At 52.4% G+C, this 19,496-nt stretch overlaps 1 protein-coding gene across 3 annotated transcripts in view; it reads left to right on the forward strand.

Annotated features, from left to right (window-relative positions):
• The window catches only part of LOC138831488 (protein Daple-like), a 120,039-nt gene that overhangs the window by 60,386 nt on the left and 40,157 nt on the right, over nucleotides 1-19,496 (forward strand). For all 3 annotated transcript variants that reach the window (XR_011373341.1, XM_070028553.1, XM_070028552.1), the window contains exons 5-10: nucleotides 5,921-5,979; nucleotides 6,652-6,735; nucleotides 10,077-10,217; nucleotides 10,469-10,653; nucleotides 11,134-11,215; nucleotides 11,513-11,671. Coding sequence is in view for 2 of the 3 variants with exons in the window: in XM_070028553.1 (XP_069884654.1) it covers nucleotides 5,921-5,979; nucleotides 6,652-6,735; nucleotides 10,077-10,217; nucleotides 10,469-10,653; nucleotides 11,134-11,215; nucleotides 11,513-11,671 (710 nt within the window). In the remaining variant the exon portion in view is untranslated. The remainder of the gene's footprint in view (nucleotides 1-5,920; nucleotides 5,980-6,651; nucleotides 6,736-10,076; nucleotides 10,218-10,468; nucleotides 10,654-11,133; nucleotides 11,216-11,512; nucleotides 11,672-19,496) is intronic.

A 19,496-nucleotide genomic window follows, 5' to 3' on the forward strand; every position in this document is an offset into this window, starting at 1 on the left:
CCCTCTCCCCCTCCGTCTCCCTCTCCCTCTCCCTCTCCCTCGGTCCTGGGGCCTGGGTGCTATACCTGAGCTTCTTTTGCTCAAGGCTAGCACTCTACCACTTGAGTCATAGCTCTACTTCGGCTTTGTTGTTTTTTTTTTTTTTTCCCCTTTTGGAGGTAAGAGTGTCATGAACTTTCCTGCCTGTACTGGCTTTGATAGGGGATCCTCATATCTCAGCCTCCTGAGTAGCTGCCAGCACCCTGCAGTGAAATGCCTTTCAAATGATGGTGATGTTTAGGCTCCACCTCTTAAAGGTATCTTTCAATTGCCACACTCTGGGGAACCAAGCCTTTTACCATGGAGCTGGAGGACAGAATGAAGGACATTCCACATCTAGACCGTACTGGTGAGGAAGGCTGACCTATGTAGAAGGGGCTTAGAACAGTGCTGAGAGCCGCCAGGGAGAAGCAGCCCAGGGCACCTGAAGAATGGCTTCAAAGTAGACTGTGGGAGCTAGTGGTTCTCACCTGTAATCCTAGCTACTCAGGAGGTTGAGATCTGCAGGAAAGCCTATGAGACTCTTATCTCCATCAGAGTGGCTCAAAGTGGTAGAGCACTGCCTTTGAGCAGAAGAAGCTCACAGACAGTGCCCAGGCTCTTAAGTTCAAGCCCCACAATGGACAAAAAAAGGGCGTGGGGAATGTAACTCTTGGGACTCCTTGCAGGGGTCTGTTTAACCCTGGGATATTTGCTTGCTCCTCTAACTGGAGTCTTCAAAGTACTTTCGAGAGCCCAAGAACCCTCTTCTCATGCAGCCACAGGACACAGCCTTGTATCTGGCTAGCTGAGAACACTGAGGGCTGGCCAGCTACCCTAGCAACCAAGGACTTAGACTCAGGCCAGTTGGAATGGGAACAGCCCTCTTGCTGTGCAGATCGAGACTGGAAAACCTGGCAAGTGCCCGTCTCCATCCCTGCGCTCCCCGGCCTGGCCTGTGGAGTGGCTGCTAAGGGTCTGCACGGGGCGGGGCCCCAGCGGGCTTGGCTTGTGATTTTTACTTCATTTCTAAACTTGTTTGGTTACAAGGAGGGAATGAAATAAGTTTTTTCTTTTAAACTCTGTAGGCATCTTGTTTTTCCTAACATTTCTACTATTTCCTATTTGGGCCTTAAGGGAGCCATTCAGAAGAGTCCCCCCAACGCTGCCGCCAATGGTGACACAGCATCCCGGGTGCTCGCTGGCTTCTGTGCTGTCTCTGGCTCCAGGGTGTCCCCCGAGTCTCTCAGCCTGTGTGTAGTGTTGGGTGGCCCTGCAGCCAACCCAGCACCTTGCCTCCTAGAAACAGGCAAAGTTTGGTTCCCAGGACACACCAGGAAGCAGGGCCAGCCTGGATACCGGGCTTTGTTTAGTAAACTTCCCACCACTCCGCACTGCGCCCGCCATGGCTTCCAGCAGGAGTGCGCTCTGCAGCCAGGGCCATCCGAGGAGGAGGAGGAAGGAAGAGATGTTGTTTGTCAAAGGTCATTCTGTTCACCTGGGACATTTGGGGCAGGGGGTGGGAGTGGGGGAGGGACCCCTTGGCTCTGACCACTCCCTTCTGTCCTCTGTCCTGTCTTCTTGGTTGTTCAGTGCTAGGAAGAGAATTCACAGGGGAGTCATTTGCTGGTGTTGATGGTGTTCCCAGGGTTCTATGCAGCCCCAAGACTGCTGTTTCTGTCATGAGCTGTGGTGTTAGGGACCTCTGGGGGTAGGTGAGACTCGATATGAGAGATGATCCTGCCGCATTGCACACCGGCATGTGGCTCGTGCTTGCTGAAGTGCACAGTTGATACACCTTCGTTGACTGACTAAATGAGCAGAGGAATGCTTGGTTACATTAGTGCCTGGAAGGGGCCATATGTGGTAAGTATAAGGAAGCTGGCAAAGGGCTTCACGGGGGTTCCCCACCCCCCAAATGTGAGCCAGTGTGTAGAGGGGTCTGCCTCCTCATCAATGGGTAGGGCACAGAGGGTAGAGATCCCGTGTGCCCAACTACAAAGAATGCGGTGACCTCAGCGTTCAGGTAGTGATCGCTATTGTGGTGGTGAACAGAGCCCAGTGAGAACCAGTAGAGTCCAGTGAGGACCAGTAGAGCCCAGTGGGGCCCGGCTGTTCCAAAGGAACACGCTCTTGCTCACACTGCTGCTCCCAGATCAAGGGGCCGCCCCTAGTCGTGCTTTGGAAATGAGTAGGGAAGGCCATATCTATGGTCCAGCCTCAGGTGTAAGTCAGGAAGAGAGCAGAGTATGTGGAGTTTATTTTATTTTTAAAATCTCTTCCAACCAGAGAGGAATGTGAGACTGTCGGTCCACTTTGGTCATCTCCCAGGTGGTTGCTGGTAGCGGTTTGGGTCATTCGTCTGTTGGCAGCTGCTGGGAAACATTTGCTTGGTTTGGGAAAGGAGGTGCCTGCGGCCCTGGGAGCAGATCTTAGGACCTGCCGTTCTTGTGTGTAAGGTAGAGCCCAGGCCAGCCTTTGGGCAGGTAGCCTGTTGTGTTAAAGTGATGGGGTTGCAGGAGAGAGTTGCATCTCTGCCCAGGGTGAGGGTCCTGCCCTGAGCCTGGCCGATTTTCGGGTTCTCAGCCTCAGGGGCTGAGCAGCGCTGAGTCAGCAAGGCAGGAGTCAGTTCTGCCCTTTAGAGTGTTCTTGGCTAGACACACGGTGGACAGCTTGGGGCCGGAAAGGATCATTCTTGCCTTCCTTTGTCTAAATCCCCAGCAGGCATCATTTGCAGATGGTAGGATTTACTTTCAGAGTCTCCAAACCAGGAAGTGTATTCTGAACACAGCAGTTCAGCAGAATAGATCCTGGAGGTCACGTGCCACTATGGAGGGTAGGTTGTGCTTGACGTGGTTTGTATGTGCAGCGTGTAGCATTCAGGACTTGGAGGCCAAGCTCCACACTACCTAACAAGTGTGGGGTTGATGGCACACATGTCTGCTGGACTCAGGAGTAGAGAAGTCCCTGAGTCTTCCTCCCTTGAATGAATACAACTTTCACTTTTTCTTTTGTCAATCTTGGGACTTGAACTAGGCCTAGGTGCGCTGTCCCTGTGCCCTTTTGCTCAAGGCTGGCCCTCTCCACTTTGAGCCATAGCTTTGCTTCCGGTTTTCTGGTGGTTCATTGGAGATGGGAGTCTCACTCCTGCCCAGGCTGGCTTGGAACCAGAATCCTCAGATCTCAGCCTCCTGAGTAGCTAGGATTACAGGCGGGAGCCACTGGCACCTGACTTCAACCTTCACATTTTTTGAAGGGCTTCTGCATTTTAACATGTTGTGTATTTTCATAATTGTCTAGCTACTTTTCTGTCCCACGTTTCCCCTTACACCCTGTGTGCGTCACACACTTTCCCTTCCGTGTGGGAAACTGGTGGCTGCAGACATCTTTCCGCTCACACAGACTTAGATCAGCCTCTCTGCCACCTGTCTGCTGGGAACTGTTGAGGGGGACCCCTGGAGGCAGGGGTTGGTGGAGGCTATGAGGCCTGTCTTGGCTGTAGCTATTGACTGGGATTCCCCCAAGATCTCCCCTAGGGTTCCCCATACTCTTCACCTTGTAGAGTGGGTAGCCAAGGAGATTGTCTGGTGTTTCTCTGCCCTGCCCCCAGGGGTTGCTGGTGACTCACCTGACATAGAAACCTACTTCCTTTTATCTCTCAGACACAGAAGAAATCCACTTCCATTTATCTTTCACCCCATCCTGCTTTGAAAATCAGCTCTAGTGAGCTTAGCCGTGAGGCGGTTATAATTTGAGAAATCTCACAGTGTTTTACCTCTGGGCTTTGGCACATGCTGCTTCCCTGTGCCTTGAAGCCTGTCCCTCATTCTTGGGCCTTCAGCTCAGCGTTGTTTCCTTTAGGAATCTTTGCCTGCCTATTTGGCACCGGAAGCAAGAATTCCATTTCTTCGTCCCCATAGTGTCTGTCATCTTGTTAAAATTTCAAATCTGCTGTTGGTACCCTTGTGGGCTACACCCAGAGGACCGCGGCAGCGGTGTTCCCTGTGCCCAGCACACTGTAGGTGCTTGGCAGAATGCTGTGATTGTGTCACTGAGCGCACCTTGAAGACAGGGTGTATTTATGAAAACAGTCATCATTACAAAATCCTGAAAGAAATGAGGCTTTAGCATCTCAGGAGAAACCTGAGAACTTCCGCTTCTTCTCGAATACCTGCTCTGCAGGACTCGGTCACTGGAGGGCACAGGCTGCCTTTGTGATCAGCCAGCTTTCCACCATCGAACACCTGTCCTCCCTGCGGGGGAGGGGGTGGGGTGGGGGGGCGGGGCGGGGGGATCATTTTAAAGCTTAGCACCCAGGAATCCATCCTTTGTTTCCTATTCTTTCTTTTTTTGGTCAGTGCTGGGACTTGAACTCAGAGCCTTATATTCTCATACTTGTTAGACAGGCACTCTGCTGCTGAGCCACACTCCTGTCCTTTTTTGCATTGATTATTTTTGAGACAGAGTTTTGCTTCCTGCCCAGGAATACGCTGAACCACAGTCACCTATCTTGAGCCTCTTGTAGTAGCTGAGATGACAGGCAGAAGCCTCCAAGCCTGTTGGTGTGTGCTATTCTTCGCCATCAGAACACCAGTTGTGTTGACTGCCAGCACCGAAGCTCTCCAGCCAGCATCCATTCTCACCTTTGAATATTTTTTTGATTGATAGACACTCATGTTTATGAGCTATAGCATGAGGTTGGCACATTTATGCATTACATTTCGATCAACTCAGAACACTAAGTTATCCATCGCCTCAAACGTCGATCATTTCTTTGTGATGGGAACATTGCAAACCCTTTCTCAGAACTGTTGTGAATATGTGATCCACACCGTTAGCTGTCTTGAATCACTATCTATCTTGAGTCACAGGCCCGTTCCTCTGCTGTGGAGACTGGCGACTGTGTTAGTCCACTGCCCATCCCCCGTTGTTTTAGTTTGCAGCTTTGATCTGCTGTAGGCTGGGATGTTGGGTTGCCCGAGTTGTCAGAGTTATTCTAGAGGATGATATAATTAGATCCTTTGGGCCTTTGCTGTGAAGAGAGTAATAAAAGATTTTCTGCTTGAATTCCAACCTCTGCCTGAGCTGCTCAAGGTTCTCAAAGCTCTTCCTTCTTGTTTCTCAGTTCAGGGGGGCGGGGGATACAAGGCGGGGGAGGGGGAGGGACACAAGTAGAGGGGGGCCACAAAATGGATCTCACTGTAGGGAGAGGAGCCAGTGATGATGGTATAGCCAGGTGAACCTGGCTATACCTGGGGCCCGATGGAGGGGAAGGAGGTGGGGTGGTGAGGCTATTTGAAGCCTGGCGTAGTTCTGCTGGGCATTCCCCGTGCCACTGCTAAAACCAAAATAAAGTGATTGATCAGCGTCTACACTTGAGAGCGGCGTGTCACATGGTGATATGGTGTCTATGGATTCGAGTCTTAGGCCAAGTAAAGGCCACATGCTGGGGGAAAAAACACAAGACTTGGAAAATGTTTGCATTTCAAAATTGACAGGTTTCTTATTATTGAGCCATAGTAGAGTAGATTGATTCTTGCCCCTGGTATCTCTGACAGTTGGGAAATGGACAAAGGCCCTGTGACCCAGCCCCACCCTGCAGCTGGGGGGAAGGGCGGGTGTTCAGCTCCAGTGCTGAGCCTGGACAGCCACGCCAGTGTTGGGAGAATTGACACTCAGTTGTGTGTGCTGAGAGACTGAGGACGAGGTGGCCTAGTATACTACATGCACCCCAGGACCAGAATGAACCCAGCAGTAATTCTTAGGCAGGAGTTTGGTTTTCTCATAGCATAAGCCTTTTGAAAAAACGGTGCTAATTTTGGCCTATCCTTCAACCCCAATGGAGCAGGATGAATTTCAAACATAGTGGAACCTAATTAAAACTGTTGCTCTTTTGGCACAGGGAAGAGCATGGAGGAGATTAAGAAGGTGCTGCTGCTGGTGCTGGGCTGTGCCGTCCAGGTAGGGCTGGGCAGGATGGGGAGAGGGGCTCTGCCCTTAGCTGCGCTGGGTTGGGACTGGAGGCATTAATCATGCCCAGCTCATGCCAGATAGAGTGTAACAACTTGAGATTTTGTAAGCGGGGTCACGGGTGGCTCATGTCTGTAATCCTGGCTACTCAGGAGGCCAAGAACCGGAGCATCTCAATATGAAGCCAGCCCAGGCAGAAAAGTCTGTGTAAGACTCTCCAAAATAGCCAGCAAAGCAAGCAGGAGATGTGTGTCAAGTGGTAGAGCAAGTGGTGCAAGGCTCTGAGTTCAAATCTCAAGGCCTTGTGTTCCATCCCCATCACCACAGAAAAAAAAATCCCTGTCTGACCTTTTTACAAGGGGTGTGTTCCCACCTTGCTTTAAGCTGGGTGCTGTCATCTTCACACGATTTTTATGTCCCACATAACCATTGATTCCCATCTTGGAGGTGGGGTTAAAGGGGATGGCTTGTGAAACAAGCTCCGAGCAGCTTCCTGAGAAATCTGTCCAAGGTTTGTAGGGGGCAAAGTGGTGTTGTTACAAATGAGAAAGCAGGCGGGGGTGGGGGGGGTGGTTCATGCTTAAACTGAAGGTGGCTGTGAACAGAGCCTCAGGCTTGCCCCCCTCGAAAAAGGCTTCCATTTGACATATGACCTCTTCACAGTGTGAAAGGAAGGAGGAGTTCATTGAGAGAATCAAACAGCTGGACATCGAGACCCAGGCTGGCATTGTGGCTCACATCCAAGAGGTAACCGGGGGCGTGCCATTGTGGCCTCTGTCCTGCAGCAGGCAGGACACAGGTAGCCAGCGTCCCCACGCTGGGAAAGTTTCAAGCTACGTCACCCAAGAGAGTAGTTTTTACTTAGGCTTCTGATACCACAGACAAATTGATTCTGTTTGGAAAGGTAGCCGTCAGCCGTCAGTAGGAGTGAAAATTAAAAAAACAAAAACCAATACCTCAATCAAATCTTCTCTCTCCTTCTTCTTGCCTTATATGGACTTCAGACTATTTTTAAGAGCTGTCAAGTAGTTTAGGCTCAGAATTTGATTTACAGGCCCAGAAAGTATATTCTGGCAAATGTCACCCTGTGCTAATGGTTGATCTTGAAAGAGAGAGAGAGAGTGTGTGTGTGTGTGTGACATCCTCTGCTGTCAGTGACACACAGCGCATCGAGAGACAGCTGAACTACGTGGTACTCAAAGCCTGGAGTCCAGAGAAGGTGGCTCGGGGGATCTTTGCCTCAGCCCAGACTCAGGTCTCCAGGGTGAAGTTGGGAGGATGCTCCATTAAATGTCACCCTCATAGAGAATGGCAGGCATGGGGCTGGGAAGGTGGCTCAGTGGTAGAATGCTTGCCTTGCATGCATGAGGCCCTGGGTTGGATTCCTCAGCACCACATAAGCAGAAGAAAAAAAAAGCCGAAAGTGGCGCTGTGGCTCAAGTGGTAGAGCGCTAGCCTTGAGCTGAAGAGCTGAGGGACAGCGCCCAAGCCCAGAGTTCAGGCCCCATGACCGGTCCCAAAAAACAAAAGAGAGAGAATGTCAGGCAGACTTTCCTGGTCTTTCTGCTCTTGACACTGGTAGAGAACATATCAGCTAAAAAGATATGTTTTCCTTCTTGTGGATCAAGCACCCACTTGAAAAATGAATGGATAGTTAGATTGCAGATGAAAGAAAGAAGTGCACCCGAGTGCTGGTTGCTCAAGCATGTAATCCTAAATACTCAGGAGGCTGAGATCTGACAGCCACTGTTCAAAGACAGCCCAGGCAGGAAAAGTCTGAGACTTTTATCTCTACCCATCAGAAAACCAGAAGTAGAACTGTGACTGACTCAAAGTGGTAGAGTGCTAGCCTTGAGCGAAAGAGCTCAGGGATAGCACCCAGACCCTGAGTTCAAGCCCCACAACTGACAAAAAAAAAAAAAAGAAAAGAAAAGAAAAAAGAAGATGTGTAAACTAGATATTGGTGACTCATGCCTATAATCCTAGCTACTCAGAAAGCTGAGATCTGAAGTTCGAGGTTTAAGCCAGCCTGAGACGGAATGTCCATGAGAGTCTTCTTTCCAATAACCACCAAAAAGCCAGAGATAGAGCTGTGGCTCAATTCTAGAGCATCAGCCTTGAGCAAATACAACTAAGGGATAGCATCCAGGCCCTGAGTTCAAGTACCAGTATGGGCAGGCGTGCGCGCATGCACGCTCGCACGCACGCACGCGCACACACACACACACACACACATACACTAAAGTGCATAGGAGCTGGTGTGTTATTGTCAGAGGCAGCTGAACACACAGCTTTGGAGTGGATGTAGGTGATGCGTCTGGGAACTGCAGGGTAGTAGTGTGTTCTAAGTCAGGATTTGAAGCAGGCTTATTGCAGGCAGGGGGAGACGGCCAAGCCGGCATCAAGTGAAAGTCAGTATTTTAATAAGTATTTTCAGCCATTATTGACCACCTGTGGACTCAGAGCCATTCTGCCTCTTTAATTTCCTTATGTTTCTGTGTTTTGAAAATGAATCTGTCCAGTGACCAGGTCCTTGAGCTTTATCAAGAGTTCGTTGCCTCTCACTGTCTTTTCTGACCAGACAGCAGGATATTAAAATAATAATAATAATAATGTAGCCTGGCAAGTCCTTTGTGATAATCATTCAGTGATTGGCACTGGGGGTGGCTTCAGAATTAATTGCTTGTTACAAGTTTTGGTGCGAGGTCAGAGGTGTGGCTCAGGTGGTAGAGTGCCGGCCAGTGAGCAAAGGCATCAGATACGAAGTTCAAGTCTCGGTTTTCAACAAAAAGAAAAAAGTTCTGTTGCCCAGGACTCATGAGGGCAGACATACAAGTCTTGACCTGAAAGCTCTCCATGTGTCTGTGTCCCTGAAGCAAGCCACGTGGGCTTAAGATTCTGAGTTTCCCTAGCTAGCCCTGGTGTGTATGAGGCCTAGGACCAGCATGGGAACTTTAGCTCCTGGCTGAGGATGCCATGCGATGAGGTGTGAGATCTCATTCAGAGATGAGCCAGGTCCAGATCTTTCCTTTCTAAGAGGGGAGAGAGGAGAGCCTGGTGTCTTGACAGGACTTTGACTTTACTTGTGTTTTGTATTTGCCTTTTTTTTTTTTAAAGCCATTCTTCCCATCTCTCCATCTACTGTAAGAATCTTCTCTGGGAAACTTTCCTGGAGGTATACCCCTGGTACCTCATTGTTGTGTCCCTCCCACACTGAATGCTACACTATTTCCCTTCCAAAAACCTGAGGATCCTAGTTCAAAGCCAGTATGGGTAAACAAGCCCATGAGACTCTTAGCTCCAATTAACCAACAAAAAGCCAGGAGTAAAATTGTGGCTCAAGTGGTAGAGTGCTAACCTTGAGCAAAAAAGCCAGACAAGAACAAAGGCCTCAATATTTGAGCCTTCATACTGGAACAGAAAGAGAGGGAGGGAGGGAGAGAAGAGAGAGTGGGAGGATGGATGGATGGATGGATGGATGGATGGATGGATGGATGGATGGATGGATGGGAGGATGGGAGGATGGGAGGGAGGGATGGAGAGATAGGAGGGAATACACCAGGTCTCCCGGCTCTGGGGAGGGGATGAAGCAGGTGTTCCTCAGTGGCCTGTGGGACTGAGATATACGCTTATCTCAGAATCACTTTGGTTTGTGCATAGCTTCCCCAAGTGGGCTCTACACCCGGTGTTCTAATATAAGATGCTTCGCATTTTTGCCCTGTTTGCATTGGACTAAGTCCTCTTCCTCATTTCCTTTATGTTAGCTACAGTGCAAACACCTCGTTATCCAGTCCCTTTTAGGGGAATTATTGTAAGAAGTGGGTTTGCGTTTTGGTGGGGGGGTGGGTGGGTAAGATGATGTGGCTTGTGCAGCGGATCCCCAGGGAGGAGTTGGTCTAAATTCCCTTGAGGAGCCTTCTGCTCCAACTTGCCAGACAGTGATGAATAATGTCCGAGTCTGGAGAGTGAGCTGGGCGCAGTGTGCGAGCGAGGGTGTGAGGCAGGCTGCCTCTCTACCTGGGTTGCCCACATGGGTCCGGGGCCAGGCGTGGCAGCCCCTGCAGGGCTGGGCTGTGTTATACTCACAGGTGACCCACAACCAGGAGAACGTGTTCGACCTGCAGTGGCTGGAGCTGCCGGACGTGGCCCCGGAGGAGCTGGAGGCCCTGTCCAGGAGCATGGTGTTCCACCTGCGCCGGCTCATCGACGAGAGGGACGAGTGCACCGAGGTGCGCCTCGGGAAGGGACACCGTGGCTGCCCGATGGGCTCAGGGATGGTCGCCCTCCTTCATCTCCTCTGTCTCCATCTCTGGCCTGGTCAGGGTCTGGTGGGGTCAGTGGTCACTGAGGGATGCCCGAGGGAGGTTGGAAGCTGGTCAGGGCGGCAAGCACCTCTAGGTGGGCCTGGGCTCTGTGCGAGGCCACAGGGCTCCCTAGCAAGTGTACTACTGCTTGTCTTCCATCTGCTCTGCTGCTGCAGCTGATCGTGGACCTGACACAGGAGCGGGACTACCTGCAGGCACAGCACCCACCCAGCCCCATCAAGTCCTCCAGCGCCGACTCCACGCCCAGCCCCACCAGCAGCCTTTCCAGCGAGGACAAGCAGCACCTGGCCGTGGAGCTGGCCGACACCAAGGCCAGGCTGCGGCGCGTCAGGCAGGAGCTGTGAGTGCCTGGCTGCGTGTGCGGCCTCAGTGTGGTGTGCCACGGACACGATTCTAGTGCAAAAGGGAGTTCTCTGCCGGTGTGTGGAGCTGGCAGGGGTGGCTTTGAGCTAGTTCAGGCTGAGGCCACATGGAGTACAGACAGAGAGGGAGGGCCTCTTCCCCAGCTCCAGACTCCTCCCAGCCCAATAGCTGATTTCGGAAGCAGACCACTGTCACCTTTCTGGCTGGGTCTGGGACCAGGATGACTACGTGGTTGGAGAGAGGTTACACCTCACCCTGCCTGGGGAGCCTCAGCTGGTGATTGGCACTTGCTGGTTGTAGAGACGTATGGCTGTGACTGGGATCTCACACCCTTAGAAGGAAACCCACACAGTGGATGGCTAGAGTTGGAGGGCAGACGTTAGATCATTAAGAATTTGGAGAGAGGAACACTTTTGTAGCCCCATCCTTTTCCTGATCTCTCCCCCCACCCCCACAGGGAGGACAAGACGGAGCAGCTTGTGGACACCAGACATGAGGTAGATCAGCTGGTGCTGGAGCTACAGAAGGTCAAGCAGGAGGTGAGCCCAGCCTGACCTGGCCTACAACTATGCATCCGGGGTTTTGGGAGATCAGGAATGCAGCAGTGGCTGTGTCCGGCTGAGCCATTCCAGCTCACCATTGTCCTGAGGCCCTGGGAGTGACTGTGCTTCTTAGTGACATTGTGTGGAGACCCCCAGGGTGTGCACACGCAGCTCCTTGTCCACTAGGATGCCCCGGAGCCCCTCCCCTCTCACTTGAGGGACTTGACCCTTTCTATCCCCCCCACCCCTTTGGGGAGATCTAAGATGTGCAATTTCCTTTCTGCTATCTTGCAGAACATTCAGCTGGCTTCTGACGCCCGGTCAGCCCGGGCCTACCGGGATGAGCTGGACTCCCTGAGGGAGAAGGCGAACCGCGTGGAGAGGCTGGAGATGGAGCTGGTCCGCTGCAAGGAGAAGCTGCACGACGTGGACTTCTACAAGGCCCGCATGGAGGTAGGCCGCACCCCTCCAGGTGTGGGGTGAGGCACTGGGCTTGGACACATCCCCACTTGTGTTGATCTGACAGGCCTGTCGTTGGAGGATTTCAGGGACAGGAGCCCCATAAGGTGATGAGAGCGCCACTTCTCTCGCGTCCCCGCCTGTCTGGATTCCCTAAAGCATTTCCTCTAATTCCTTTATTTCCAAGCGTGAGACAGGTGAGAGAAGGTGTACAGGCGTAAAGGGCAGTAGTTCCTTACAGGTTTTCCTTCTACTTCACAACAATGACCTTCTGATTGTGTCATCGCTCTTTTTAAGAATTTTTATTGTTATTAGAAAGGTGTTGTACAGAGGAGTCAGGTAAAGAGTACTTTTTTTTTTTTTTTTGCCAGTCCTGGGGCTTGAACTCAGGGCCTGGGCACTGTCCCTGAGCTTCTTTTGCTCAACCAGGCCCCTGAGCTTCTTTTACTCAAGGCTGGTACTCTTACCACTTGAGCCATGGTACCGCATTCCCAGCCCTGCCTGAGCTTCTTTTGCTCAAGGCTAGCACTCTACCACTTGAGTCACAGTGCTATTTCTGGCTTTTTCTTTTTATGTGGTACTGAGGAATCAAACCCAGGGCTTCATGCCTGCTAGGCAAGCACTCTAGCACTGAGCCACCTTCCCAGCCCCAGAGTGCACTTCTTTTTAGACAATATCACTCCTTCCCTCCCGCTTTCCCAGTTTCCCCTCCCATCCCCACTCACAAGTTGTAGAGTCCATTTTCCACATAGTGTCTAATGAGTACCACTGCAACATTTGTTCACCCTTTGTCTCTCCATTTCTGTGCCCCACTTACCTTCCCAAAGACAGATAAATGAACAAACAAGACAAAAAACAACAAAGGCGGGAAAAAACCCTGTTATTTCCATTTATCTTTTTCCTTTTTAATACCTCTTGCAGGCTCATTTGCTAGGACCCCATTTCCTCATGTAAAAAGTAAGAATAGTAATACTACTGTTTTGTTTTTGTTTGCCAGCCTTTGGGCTTGAACTTAGGGCCTACGCGCTGTCCCTGAGCCTCTTTGCGCTCAAGGCAGCACTCTATCACTGGAGCCACAATGAAAGCTTTTTCTGAGTTGTTTATCCGAGATAAGAGTCTCATAGAATTTCCTGCCTGGGCTGGCTTCAAACTGTGATCCTCAGCTACCCTGGGTAGCTAGGGTTACAGCTGTGAGCCACGGTGCCTGGCTGGATTGCTACTGTTTTGAAAGATAAAAGAGGTGAAACCTCTGAGAAGTGGCTGGTGAGGGGCAGAGTTTGTGAACTGGGAGAGATTTACAAGGTTAACACATGTGGAGGACACTTTGTTTTTGTGCTACTAGGGTTTGAACTCATGACCGCGCTGCGCCTTCCCTTGGGTTTGCTTGCTCTACCACTTGAGCCACACCTTTTGCTAGCTTTCTGATGAATGTCTTTGGAGATTGGGAATCTGGCACACATTTCTCTCCATACTAGCTTTGAAGTGGTCCTCCAGAGCTCTGCCTCCTGATACCTTGGATTACGGGCATGAGCTGCTTGCACCCGGCTGACGAGTCTTATTTAATGGAAGAAAGGAACAGTCCTGAAGTTTCTGCCTGGTGGCTTCTGAGGCTTCTGAACAGTCTTGAGAGCCCGGTGTTGTGCTGCCTTGCTGTGGGTGGAGCCTGCATGTGTCACAGGCTGGTTTCACACTCTGGGCTGTGGGTGGAGCCTGCATGTGTCACAGGCTGGTTTCACACCCTGGGCCCTGGAGGCCCTGCGCTGCTCAGGTGGGCTACAGCCAGGCTCTGAGGGCTATTCCCTGAGTCATGGGAGTGGCTGGTGACTCACCTTGCCCCCTCTGCTGAGACAGCCCAGGAGGCTGGACAAAGGCAGCCTGGGTCTGGGTAAGGGACCCAGCCAGACAGGGAATAGGAGTTTGTCTTGTACATGGTCGGCTGGCTCTGCCTTTGCCAAGAGGCACAGATTTCGGCATAAATGGTTTCAGGATGTGTGCCACAGTGAGGAGCTTTTCATCTCTCAGTATGTCACCAGAATAGCTGCAGGCATCTGTTTAACATGCACATTCCTAAACATAAGCCCTCCCCCTTTCCCCCCTCCCTGCCCACCTGTGAGCCCTGGAAGTCTTGGTTCACAGGCTCTCTCCTGGCGACCCCTCCACCCACCTAAGACAGATTCGTGCTGGCTGCAGGACCAGGGCACGCCTTGGCCTCCCTCTTCCATGGGCAGGGGCAGGGCTTGTAGAGAGCTCATCTGCAGCCAGCCGCTCTGTGAGCCTTGAGCCCTGAGAGCTGAGACTGTGTCTCACTTGATCCAGAACCCCGAGCTCGCTGCACCCCCAAGCCCTTGGGAAGAATTCATGGCAGAAGTCAGGAACATTCTGTCTTGCAGCCTGAGCAAGGGCACACGGGAGAAATGTGGGCTTTGGAACCAGTGGTGTAAAAAGTCGTGGCCTGTTGGCCGGCAGAACCAGGACCCTGGCTGTGGCTCTCGTGCCAGCTCTCCCCATGGACGCGGCACTGAGGAGCAGCGTGGGAGGGTGGGTGACCCTGACATTCTCCCTGAGAGCCTGCCAGACCAGCCCTCAGAATGCACAACAGCGCAGGTCCCCTCGGGCCACGTGGGAGAGGGAGAGAGAAAGGGCTCAGGTCTGGGGTTAGAGCAAGGTTTGTCTTGGTCTAAAAAAAAAGGAACACAAACTTGTATGATTTGGTTTTTAACTTCTGGGGTCTTTTTTTTGTGTGTGTCTCCTGATTTGTTAAGAGACAGCAGCATCTGCCTCTGGGGGAGAGGAAGAAGTAGGCGGGTCCTCAGCTGACCCCTGACTTCCTTTTGCAAGTTGTAGTGCCGCTCAAGGCCACATCTGGGGTCAGAGGGTTGCGGTCTAAGGATTGTGTGGGAGGAGGTGAAGGCAGAGCCAGAGATGGTGTCTAGAAAGTTCTCCTTCCTTGTATTTTATGACTGGCTGAAAATTTCCCTCCCAGGCAAAGGGCAAAGGCACAGAAGCTGTGTGTGTGTGTCCCAGGCAAGTGGCCAGGGCTCCAGGGGCTCCGGTGTGGATTGGCAGCTTTCCTCAGCACTGTTGGCTTCCTGCAAAACAGCCCAAGAGGCAGAGACCTCGCTGGGCCCAGTCCTCCTGGCTGGTGTTGGACCAGTCATCTTATTTAAATAGGGGTACAGGTGTAGTCTGATTGTCCCTGAGCCTAAGAGGCCATGGCGGCCCTATCAGCAGTGAGTTTATCCTAGCCAGCCTTTCCAGCCTTTCCTCCCTACAGGAAACTCCCAGAGCAGAGAGTAGCCTGTGGTAAAGGAGGCAGCCAGAGCGTTGGGTGAGGTCATTCGGGGCAAGGGCCCAGTACTTAGGAGCTGGGTTTATGATCTGAGTATGTTACATGTATGTCCTACCCCAAATTCAAGGTCATTACCCCTAAGATGACAGTGGTGTGCCCAGAATCTGGAAGGGTTAAGAGTGGGTTCAGAGTGGGCTTGGAGGTGAGGCCCAGCCCCTGCGTGTCCCTTCTCCAGGCCTGGCTTGACCCCAGGTTGACTCTCTTGGCCATGCTCTGGAACTCCTTCCTCTCCTAACTATCTCCATCCCCTCCAGTAGGGAAGGAGCCAGGAAAATGGTGTTGCTTTGAGTCCAGGGCCTTCGTCCTTACTCTGGGTTCAGGGTCTCTCTCCTGCTCTCCAGCCTCTGTCCATCTTTGTCGTCCACAGGAATCTCAGAGCTCACATGTCTAGTGATTGCATCATCTTTCTGTGTTGTCTCTAGACCTCACTCTGGCTAAGCCACATCCCGGGTCAGCCCCTCGCTCCTGTCTTTTCCCCACTCTCACCCCGCCTGGACCGGGCCCAGGATCTTATCCTCTGGGCCCACATTCCCACCTCCCATTCTTGATATCAGCATCAGGCTTCTTCAGAGGTGTGCGCATGCCCAGCCTCCTTGGCCTCTTGAGATGCCTGCGTGGGTTACTGAAGAGTCTGCATACGGGATACATCCCAAATCTGCACTAGCCATGTCACCCTCCATCCAGTGACTCAGTGGATGCCTTGTCACCACTCCATCCAGTGACTCAGTGGACGACAAGTCCACATTCATTCCTGCTGCCCTGCCCAGTGAGTCCTTTGGCTCCATCAGGTCCCCTGTGGCTCTTTGTACAGGTGCTTCCTCAGCCACCCCCCTCCTCCCTCCCTCTCCCAGACCTTAAGACTCAGGCATCAGAGTTTAGGCCATTGCACAGCTGGGTGGCTCAAGCTCAGACCACATCTCCAGTCTCCTGCTTCACCATTTCCTCCCCAAACCCCCTTATTCCAGGCAGCGTTGTACATGTGGTACTGTGATGCATCTTCCTGTCTCCCTCACCAGACCAGGGAAGATGAGCCTGTGCCTCGCTCACCCTCTGCCCAGCACCTGGCTACTACAAACCCAACAAAGTAGAGTGCAGATAGGCTGTCATTGATTTTTATGAATGAAGTTTTATCAGAACATAGCTAGACCCGTCTGTTGTCTCTGGCTGCTCTTGTACAACTCCTGCAAGGGGTTGTACAGAGACTTTGAACCCGCAGACCTGAAAGTATTTCCCATCCGGCCCTTTGCAGGCTGGCTGTCTGGTCCAGAGCAGGTGCACAGTAAGGCTTTTAAATGAGCAGAGCTGTCCATACTGTTATGGAGCCAGCAAGGGTTAAGCCCTAGTGTTAACGCTGTTTTTCAGCCTTGTGGTGGCCCTGCAAGGTGTAGCAGCAGAGATTGGTCCCTCTCCTTTCTTCAGATGAGAAAAGAGAAGGTTAATTTGTAACTTGCCCACTGTTGCAGTTGCTAAGCAGGTGGGCTGGGACCGGAATGCAGCTGGCGTCCTCCTCTGAGCCTTGACCAGCTGCCAGCGAACGAGCCTGAGCTACACAAGAGGGAAGAAAGAAGGGGTTGGAGAGAGGGGGAGAAAGGTGCTCATAGAGGGGGTCTGGCTGCCACTGTGTGCCCAAGGAGGCCCAGAACTCAGGGCTCCCGTTGTAAACAGGGAACATTAAAATCCAGGAACCTCTAAGAATACTTGGAACACAGACAACCGTGTTCCAATGTGGGACTCTGTGTCTTGCTTTCTCCTGCTGTTTTAAGGTCTGGTCCCTGCACGCTCCTCAGGACAAGCCATGTTTAAAGTAGGCAGTTCCCGGGGTTGAAAGGCCTGATGAATAGGAGGTGATGGAGGCTGATCTTTTCAGAGCAGGAGAGAGCAGGAGGTCGGTGGCCCTGAGCAGTGACCAGCTCCCCCGCCCCCTCTGGTCCCCACCAGCTCCTCCGCTCTCTGTTGCTGTGGACACCGGGAACTGCGTGTGTTGTGAGCAGTGCTCAGGACAAGGAGGCTGTTTCTTTGACTCCAAATCCCCTCTGGTTTGCAGTAACTCCTGGCGTGTCAGAAAGTCTCCCTCCGCCAGAATTTTTTTTCTTGTTTTGATTTATTTTTTTAGTTTTGTGCTAGCGATCAGTCTCAGAGTTGTTGTTTTGTGGGGGGTTTTTGGTTGTGGGGCTTGAACTCTGGGCCTGGGCGCTGTCCCTCAGCTCTTCAGCTCAAGTCTAGCACTGTACCGCTTGAGCCACAGCGCCACTTCCAGTTTTCTGGTGGTTTATTGGAGGAGATAAGAGTCCCATGGATCTTTCCTGCCCAGGCTGGCTTGGAACCTTGATCCTCAGATCTCAGCCTCCTGAGTGGCTAGGAAGACAGGCGTGAGCCACCGGTGCCCGGCCATCTCAGAGTTTTGTTGCATGCTGAGTAATGTTCTGCTTTTGAGCCTCGTCCCCAGCTCTTGGCAACCAGCTTTTACCCATTAGCAGGGGGTGCTCTGTGGGTGAGTTCTGGATTGAACCAGGTCCCATGGAGTCTGAAGTGACTATAAGCCAGGTGTAAGTGACTCATACCTATAATTCTAGATACTCAGGAGGCTGAAATCTGAGGATTGAGGTTGCAAACCAGCCTGGACAGGAAAGTGAACTACCAAGAAACCAGAAATGGCACTGTGGCTCAAAAGTGGTAGAACACTAGCCTTGAGCACAGAAACTCAGGGTACAGAAACTCAGGCCCAGGCCCTGAGTTCAAGCTCCAGGACCAATACAATAAACAAATAAGTAAATAAAAGGATGTGACTATAACTCACAGCTGGAGGCCTAAGCACCATCCTGTAGTCCAGATCACTGGTCCCTGGGCTGGCACCCTCTGTGGGCCTGAAGCAGCCCTGCACTGGTCTCTGCTTCCTCCCAGTAGCCCTTGAGTCCGGCCTGCAGCCACGCTGTCAGCTAGGCTCTGAGTCAGGTCTTTAAATCCTCTCCTAGCTCAGCTGGGGTCAGGGCCCTGGGGGGAGGGGTCTGCTGATGTGGGCAGGTGCCAAGTCTATGGAGTTGACCTCACCCCAGTACCCCAGCCTTTGGGGATCCCTCAGCTTACGATTCTGCACTCATGCTTCTGAGATGGTGGGTGTGCAGGGCAGTGGGACAGTTCTGTCAGCCAGAGGTTGACAGAGGTTGTTTAGTTAGAAATCATTTCAGGGGTACTCTAGTGGCCTGCTGATCCCACCTGGCTGAAGTGCCCCAAGTCCTTCTGGGGCCACCCTGATGCCCCAGTATCTCACAAGAGCAGCATGGCAGTCCCACCCGGGGATTCTGGGCCAGGGGAACAGCAGGCAGCCTCTGCTGAGATCTCCCCGAGTCACTGAGCAGGCCAGAGTGGAGTCCCAAGCACTTCTCAGAGGGGCAACTCAGGCTGGTGTTAAAGGCCAAATAGGAGTTGGCTGTGAGGATAAACTGCACTATATGCAGGGCCCGAGAGCATGCACCCTGGGGAGCACAGGCAGGTGGACCCTGCCAGAACCCCGTAGGAGGGAACTGGTGTGTGTGCGGGGAGAACAGAGGCCACAGCAGGAAGGCTGGGCCTTTCTCCTGCTCACATCTCCTCCTTGTGCTCTGCCCTGGCTCACCTCATTAGTAGCAGCCTCAGCCCCTCCCTCACGCAAAGCCGGTGAGGATGGGTCTTCCCGGGGCACAGACCCTCTGGCCCAGGTCCAGAGGGTGACTTTGGCTCTCCTTCATTTACCTGCATGGGTCCTTCATCTGTCTCGCTTCCCCTTAGGGCTGCTGTGAGGGGTGAGTGGGAGGGGACAGGCAGAGCGGGCATGGGCGAGTGCGGAGCCTGAGGAACTGGACTTGGATTCATGAGCAGAAACACCAGCCGCTCCCTATCCTGCAGGATCTGAGGGCACAGAACCTGTCTCAGGAGGGACAGGTTCCCAGCCAATAAGCTGTGAGGGGATGTGGCCAAAATGCAGGGGTCAAGAGACAAGGAAAAGGCCCCACAAAGATGTGGATGTGTGCCGACTGCTTTGGCGCTGTGGCAGCATTAGGGGCCTCCACCTGTCTGTGGAGTTCACATCTGCTTACGCTGCTGGGCTGTCATTAACGCCCCCCCCCCCACACACACACAGCCCAGAAGCTGCCAGGCACTTTGTGTTGCCAGGGGTGCATGTTGAAATACTCCAATAGCTACTGCGTGTTGAACGAGAGCTTGTCTGATTGCCATTTTCCAGCACCCTGGTGAATGTTGAGTGGAGAGGAACAGACTAAACCTAGAGACTCTCTAGGTTTGTTATGGAAACCCACTCCAGAGGTCTGAGGCTCTCAGCGGAGTCCACTTGTCTGTCCAGTGAGATTAAGATATCATAGCCTACTGCCATCCTGGCCTGTGGGAGATCCTGAGGCTCCTGAGTTAATGTGTCTTTGTTGTTGTTTTCCTTCTGATTGGGCATTAAACTCAGGGCCTGTGCGAGTAAGACAAGAG

Source organism: Dipodomys merriami, unplaced genomic scaffold (assembly GCF_024711535.1).
Source record: "Dipodomys merriami isolate MVZ:Mamm:240054 unplaced genomic scaffold, mDipMer1.0.p SCAF_198, whole genome shotgun sequence".
NCBI lineage: Eukaryota > Metazoa > Chordata > Mammalia > Rodentia > Heteromyidae > Dipodomys > Dipodomys merriami.